This window comes from Ceratotherium simum, chromosome 20 (assembly GCF_057802395.1).
Source record: "Ceratotherium simum simum isolate JZ-2026a chromosome 20, ASM5780239v1, whole genome shotgun sequence".
Taxonomy (NCBI): domain Eukaryota; kingdom Metazoa; phylum Chordata; class Mammalia; order Perissodactyla; family Rhinocerotidae; genus Ceratotherium; species Ceratotherium simum.
The window spans coordinates 26,369,445-26,377,393 of record NC_141919.1 but is presented as its reverse complement, the minus strand read 5'-3'; the positions used below and the strand labels follow the sequence as shown (position 1 = coordinate 26,377,393).

Sequence of the window (7,949 nt, the reverse complement as noted above, 5' to 3'; positions counted from 1 at the left end):
TTTAAAACCAGCTCCAAAAAATAGAAAAATAATCAAAAGTCTTAAGTGCAAGTTTAAAAAAATAGCATTTACCACTGAAAATAAAGTAAGAAACGATTTTCTTTTTAACCAAAATACCAAGTATTTTAAACTTTACATAAATAACATACACAAAAAAATCCATCCTATTTTAGGTATGGTGTCTAAAATGGAGTAGCACTACAACAGACAAAGACAACAACAAATAACCCTTTATACTTAATTGAAAATAGGTATACTCTCGTTTTTCTTAAAGGCATACATTATGAATTTTCTACTGGCATTCTTGAATAAAATTAACAAGCATACCTTTTCACCAATTTACTCTCATTTCTCCCTTGTATGTAAGAATCTCTAACAAAAGGAAATCTCTTCTATGACTGCAACACAGATTCCTGAAAACCTAAAATATATAGTCTTTAGAAAAAAAGTTCCTAACCCACTATACATCTCTATAAGCTCATACATTTAAAAACCGATCTGTTTTATGGCTTAGACTTAAATTTAATGCATGATCATAGGTCCCAGGAATTGAAGAATCTTACTGGCAGCCAATGGCTCAAGGGATGACAATATTCATGGCATTTGTAATCGCAAAAATTTAAAAGAAAACTATTCACTGTAGTCTTAGAAAAATCTGGAGATAGTTCTATTTAACAAACATACTCACCACAAAAAGATACAAGGGAGACAAATAAGAAAATAGACTGTGTTATATCTTTGTAAACTTGTTCCATTTCAAAATGTAAATTCTTTAGGGTCAGGGAAATTTCCTATACAAATAAAACTAAACATTTGTTCCCTTTGCTTTGAAAAACATTTACAGTACATAGAACAACAAGCTAAAAGTGTACACCTGCTTATATTGCTGGCCAGTGATACAGATGAACAAGGACAAAAACGTGCTTATTCAATTATCTGAGCATCTTAATTTGTTTGTATAGTGAAGTTATTGTAGATCGACTATGGAAAAATTAGAAAACATCATTAATGAATACTAGCCCTTGTGTAAAACATCACACAAGATGCCAGGGTATTATACATTCACTGTGGTAAAAACTGTACATATGTATTCTGTGCATCTTTAACTTTGCAAAATGTACATTACAATTTTTTCATCTCTCAAAATTCTGAGTTGAAAAAAGTCTATTTTTTTTCTTTTCCAAAGAAAGGTGATTTAACTGACTGATTAGGTTCATCAAACTTTTTACAAAATTCTTTGCTAAGGACTTTCATCAATGTCTTTTTAACTAGTGTCCTCATGAAGAAAAACTCAATAAACTTTCAAAGTTTTGAGCAGATATTTCCACATCTTTGCTGGCTAGCATCATGATATACATAAAATGATACATGTAATAATAGTCCAGGGCAATGTGAAATACAAAACTTTGTTCTCTACGTCTATTTTGGTCTCAGAGGGAAGTTCATTTCTTTCATCCAGCCATGTTGTCCCTTATTTGATCAACTCGAAGAGCTAGGTCTCTGAAAGACGGTCGTTGATTTACATTATTGTTCCAGCATTGTGTCATGATCACATAAATCTGTAAAAGAGAAAATAAAACAAAATTACAATGAACACAAAGTGCCATCTTTTAATTGGTGGAAGACATGAATTCAGAACTTCAACTTAATTTTCCTATACAAGCATGTGTCACGGCTATGCTTAGATCCACAGTCATATGATTATGCTATTTATCTAAAAGCTCAGCAAATTAAATTTCATAAAGTGACCTAAAATCCTTGGGTAAAAAGAGAAAGAAAATGCATGATTACTGTGGATAAAAAAGTTTTTTGTTACCTCATCTGGGCATCCATCTGGTCTTGGTAATCTTCCATTATTCTTCAGGAGTTCTATCAAATGAAACACAATCATCTGTCCTTGTTTGTCATTGCCAATCATACGCATAAATTCCTGAAAAACAAACCCACGTTTCAATGAGATTTTTTTGATATATTTAATTTGAAGCAGAATTCTTTCTCAACTTCTTCCAGTAAATGGGAAAAATTCTGTATATGTATGTTTTCTTATATGTTTGAAACCTTTTAAAAACAGACTATTTTAAGAATCGATAACTTCCTTTTCAGTCATATTTCAGAAAAGACTGTTAAATATGGAACCTCTATAATGCCATTTATGGAAATGTAATATTACATAACTGTAATATACTCAACACAAATTCCCTGAGAAGTGCCCAAAACAAGGGCCCAAAAAAACATATTTACTTTGGTTTTTTGGTTGTTGTGATTTTAACACATCATATTACATTTCAGCTGAAATAAAAAGTTGAATGTGAAAGAGGACATAATAAAAAGAAAATGCAGAATGAATATTTAAGCATAAATGCAATGGAGGAAATGTTCACATGTTAAAAATTCATAAAATTAAAGTCTGAACTATAAGCTAGAGAAACATTTACAATCAACACATCATTTATTTAAATATAGAGAGCTCTCATAAACTGGTAAGAAAAATTACCAATATAAAAATGGGAAAAGCACATGAGGAGACATTGTACACACACGGATACTCACAGTAAACACTCAATAAATATGTACTCAGTCACATTAATAGGAGAAATGCAAATTAAAATCAAATAGATACAACTTCTATGAATTTGGCAAAAGTGAATAAAAATATAACGGTCAATACTGGCAAATGATGAAATGTACAATGCACTGCTATTGAGAGTAATTTGATAGAGCTTTTCTGGAATGCATTTTGAAATAATCTAAAATCTTTAAAAGAGTTCATAACTTTTCATTTATAATTATACTTTTATTCTAAGGTGACAACCAGAAATAAACATAAATATTTATGTAAAAGAATGTTCACTATGTTCATTGAAGCGTTCCTTAAAAGATTGAAAAATGGAAAATGATTGTCCAGAAATTTTATCTTTATGATGAAATGCTACCCAGAATTTAGAAGTCATATTTGCAGTAAATATTTACTAATATAGGAAACTATCCATACTTTAATACAAACTGTACAGTATGATCTTTATTTTATAAAAACTATTTTTAATAAAATTTCACTTTTATACATAAAATTAAAAGAAGCCTGGAAGAAAACATATCACAATATTAAAGTAGTTATCTCTGAGTAGTTGAATTAGAGATGCTTTTTATTTTTTTTCATATTTTCCTATATTAAAAAAAACTACAATGTACAGGAAAAAAATTACTTTAAAAGCTTTATTTTAACTTTTCCAATAATTCCTAGAATGAATGAGCTTATTGAATTTACTAAAAATAATATTAAGACAATATACTAAAGAGTATTCAACACCCTCTTTTTAAAAATTCAAGTTAATTTAATTAATAAGTTTAGGGTTATTTTGGTGGATATTGTCTTACAAATAAGAAATGAGAGACTCTAAAATGAGCCCTAAACTTACTATTATTCTTTGGAAAAATATTTTCTCATGTTAAAAAAGCTGAAAGTAAATAAAAAGTACACTGACCGCTGGTGGACTTTTACTCTTCTCAATATACGTGAAAAGTTCATACAGAACCACTCCAAAGCTCCAAACATCTGAGGCCACAGAAAACTTGCTCTCTGTCAGTGATTCTGGAGCATACCTGTAATATATGGGAAGCATTTAAAAGACAGTTACTTGATGTGCCAACTCTTGATTCTACCTGCAAATCATTGGATTAAAAAAAAAAATCATTGGATTAAAAGGTGTACAGAAAAGAGTTGACATAGCAGGCCTGAAGCTGCCATCCTCAAAAAGGCCTGCTTGCAATGTTGACACTTGACTGGTGCCTGGGAACTTAGATTTGAGGACAGTTTCCACAATTCCTTAAATGTTGAGTGGTTCACTGTGCCTAAACTGCTTCTGCAAACAAAATGGTTTATGCTGAACACCTGCTTTCCTTCTGAGACTCTGGAACTTTGGTATGTGCCAGGCAGAGTGTGCCTACGTGACCAGTTCCAATAAAAACCTTAGGCACTGAGTCTCTAATGAGCTTCCTTAGTAGATGACATTTCACATGTGTTGTCACAATTTACTGCTGGGGGAATTAAGCATGTCCCACATGATTTTACTGGGAGAAGACCCTTGGAAGTTTGTGCTTGGTTTCCTCCAGCTTTGCCTCAGATGCCTTTTCCCTTTGCTGATTTTGCTTTGTATCTTTTCCCTGTAATGAATCATAGTCATCAACTAATTGCCCCGACACCAACCACCCTGAACCAGACCAAGCCCCACCGCAAGAGCAGCACCTGCGCAGATAAGTGAACTGAGCCTGCGCAAGTGAATACCCACCTCTCCCTTTTGAATATTCATTCCCCATGCAAAATAAAAGGCCCCTGCTGTCCTGTGCTCCAGGAGAGCCACAACTTTGGAAATGATTCCCAGTGGATTCCTATTTGATGTAAATAGGCTCTACTTTGTGTGACAACTACTTCTGGTGGAGAGTCTGATTTTAATTCGCCAGGAAGCGACCCCACTTTGGTTCAGTAACAGTATGACTGTTTGCTGAGTCCTACTGATACTGGCCCTGATATCAGTTCCCTTACATTAAACCCAGCATATATGGGGTTAAAACCAAAAGCACTCATCCCCTTTCCCTGCTTCCCTTAGTTACATTCATATGTAAATATCAGTTTTTGAAAAAGTTACAAATTGTTAGAGCCCAGGTGGCCTCATGCTAACATTTTGGCTAGTTATGGGTCCTTTGAGGTTTGTTACAGGGAAACTGATATCCAGAGAACATCAAGAAGCTGAAGCTTCCCAGACCCCAACTCCTTGGCTTCCTGGCACCAGAATCCACCCTCCACCAGGGAGGCAGACAACCAAGGACACTCATCTGCAGATTTCCTTATCTTGCTATCCTCCTCCCTGCAAGCAGCCTCACAAGGCCAAATGTAGGCTGGAGGGAAGGCGCAACCTGCAAGCCCACAGGCTCTCCCTCCCTACAAGCAGCTGCATTCCTTGCAACCTTTAAAACCCCTTGCCTCCCATCTTTCAGGGAGACGAGATGAATTTAAGGGCTCACTCTTGTCTCCCAGCTGACGTCACCAGAAATAAAAACCTTTCCTTGTGATAAGCCTGGCGTTCCAGTTTTATTCGGCCCTTCTTGTGGGGCGAGTAAAGAACCTGTGTATGTGTCTGGTAACATTATGAGTCCTCCTAGTGAATCATCAAACCTGAGGGCGGTCTTGGGAACCTCTGACACACAAAGATAACTAAAATCCAAAAAAAAATTTTTTTGTCTCTATAGGTAACACCAGCGTTAACTGCAAAGTATCTTCTAAGAACTGAAAAATAAGCTGCTCTTTGCAAGTTAAGCTCTAATTGAACCCTGATAAGTATCCTAGAGAAAAAATGGCTTCTAAGCTGAAGCATGACTTGAAGCTATTAACATATAAAAGAAAGAACCTGTTAATCAGAAAGGGGGTAATGATGAGAGGGAGCACAGAAAATAGAAAGTCACAGGGGGAAATGGTGTCATTGTTTACTCAAGCATCAACACTATCCAAGGGAGAATTTTGGCCAATGGACTGTGAATATCATGATTCCACTGCTAATGGATTTATCCTCATTACAGAGGATGGTGACAGAGGTATGTTCTGGCCTGATGAGATCAAAAGTATGAATTACGTAAATTTAATCTTTCCTTCAAAGTTTAAGTTTTCTCATTTCCACAAATCCTCCTCTGACTACTCAAGGTCTTAATGACCTTATGCTACTGAATTTCTATAGTACTTATAGTCTGTACTATGCAATTAACCATGTAAAGGTATAGTCTTTCTATATTTAGTTAAGAAATTTTTACATATTTAGTTATTTTTAAATGTATGTTTTATCCCACAAATGAAATATAATTTCCTTGAAGACAGTGTTACTCCCCCAACCCGTTCAAAATATTCTCTTCCTTTGGTTTTCATGAAAGCACTCTTGGTAATTTCTCTCCTCATCTCCAAGGCTGTTTTTCTCTCTCCGATCATTTATGTAAGGATAAATACAAATCAGAAAAGAAAAAAAAATAATTCTCCCTGTTGAAAATGAGGGACTTCCTCTTTTCTTAGAGCATTTACTTAGAAAACTTGTACTTGTAAATTCTTTCTCTTTGAAATATGTTTTTTTTTTTTTTTTTTTTTTGCTGAGGAAGATTAGGCCTGAGCTAACATCTGTGCCAACCTTCCTCTATTTTGTACATGGGTTGCCGCCACAGCATGGCTACCGATGAGTGGTGTGGGTCTGCACCTGGGAACTGAACCTGGGCTGCTGAGGTGGAGCGTGCTGAACTTAACCACTAGGCCCTGGGGCAGGCCCCCTATGTAAATCTTTTTAAAAGCTTTTGCTTAAAAGCCTCTTGCCAGCTTTATGATCCAGGAATGTCGTTCTCAAGGACCTAGGAACCATCTCTTTGGAATGTAATCATCAAGGAAAATGGAGCCCTACCTCCCAGTTTCTGTGGGAGGATAGAAGCCTAACTCTGGCAGGTGCCTCCTTCCAAGTTGCAAAACTACCTCCTGTCATAAAGATAGGAGAAGTTTACTCTTCCTTTGGATAAAACCAATTAGCTACTACAGATGGTCACTCCAATTACCAAGTGAATTTAGGATGAACTGTGGGTGACAAATGGTGTTGTCAAGTCCTCTTGCTTGAAGCCTAGTTATTGTTCATCTTGAGAACGTGTATATAATAGATTGAATCTGCTTGGCAACATGAAAGGATGAGATTTCTTTCTGTCTTTGCAATCTCTTAGCAGATTGCTTGTGACACACATTACTTTCTGGATTAATGCTGTTTTCTTTCTCTTCTATCTTTATGGAGAGGTTTTCTGGGTTTGGAGGAGAGTTTGTTTTTAGTTATATTTCCCCAACACTTTCCTGTCTTTTTTCCATTCTCTAAATTTGAGTTTCCCCAAAATTCCATCATCAGATCTCTTCCTGCAAAAATCTTCCCTTAGATAGTATCATCCATCTATATACTAAAGTCTCCTAAATTTATAACCATTTCTTTGACCCTTCTTTTGTGCTTCAGACTCACTGAACATTTCTGTATTAAAGTTCTATATGCAAAGAGAACTCCATCCCCACTTTTCCAAAACCTGCTGATTATTTTACTTTCCCTACGCAATGAATGGCATCACAATCTATCCAACTCCTCAAGATAGAATCTTAAGAATTATTTTTGACTCATATTTCACTCCAATGTCCAATGAGCCACCTCGTCCCTTTAGAGTATATCTTAGAAAAGTCTCAAATCAGTCTCCTAAACCAAAACTACTGTTACAGTCTTAGGTCAGATCCTTATCTCATGACTAGTACAGAGAGGTCTTCAAACCAGGTGGAGTCACCCCAGCGATATACTAAGATCTTCCAAGGGGTACTCTACAGCAAAAACAGCATAGGGATCCTCCAGGAGTCCAAAACTCTGCTTCAATGATTTAAAAAAATATTTTAGCAGAAGCATTTTTCCCTCAGTTCTTCTTAATACTAACCCCTAGGACATGCTGGAACATGCTATTAGCTTAAAACAAAGAGCACTTTTGAACAACAAAAGCAATATAGATGACAAAGACTCTTTTAAATGATACTGTAATTTTTTAAGATATGATGGCTAAATCCTATGGATAAAAATTATATGTGATTTCTTTCAGACTTCAGAGTTAGTGTTCATTATTCAATGTTAGCTAAAACCTATTTTATCAGCTCATATTCTGAAATATTTATATAAAATTTAGTCAACTTCATTTCATTGAATACAACATTTAATATTTTTTGCTGCTAATATAGAAATAAAACTATATGCCAACTAGCTATCTGATTAGTTTTTAGCAGTATACAGCTTTCTTTTTCAAAAATACATAGGAAAAATTTGATCATGATGAAAATGATGTTATTTCTGATTTTTATACAAGTTTCTTATTTAATGATTCCCCAAAGTCAAACATCACAGTTTGATATATACCTCCCC

The 7,949-nt window shown here is 34.9% G+C and overlaps 1 protein-coding gene across 3 annotated transcripts in view; it reads right to left on the bottom strand.

Moving 5' to 3' along the window:
• Positions 1-717: 717 nt before the first annotated feature.
• The window catches only part of JAK2 (Janus kinase 2), a 155,961-nt gene continuing 148,729 nt past the window's right edge, over positions 718-7,949 (bottom strand). For all 3 annotated transcript variants that reach the window (XM_004440668.3, XM_087444547.1, XM_087444548.1), the window contains 3 exons: positions 3,483-3,600; positions 1,817-1,930; positions 718-1,559 (listed from right to left, as the gene is read on the bottom strand). In XM_004440668.3, the coding sequence (XP_004440725.1) occupies positions 1,452-1,559; positions 1,817-1,930; positions 3,483-3,600 (340 nt within the window). In that variant the 3' untranslated portion in view covers positions 718-1,451. The remainder of the gene's footprint in view (positions 1,560-1,816; positions 1,931-3,482; positions 3,601-7,949) is intronic.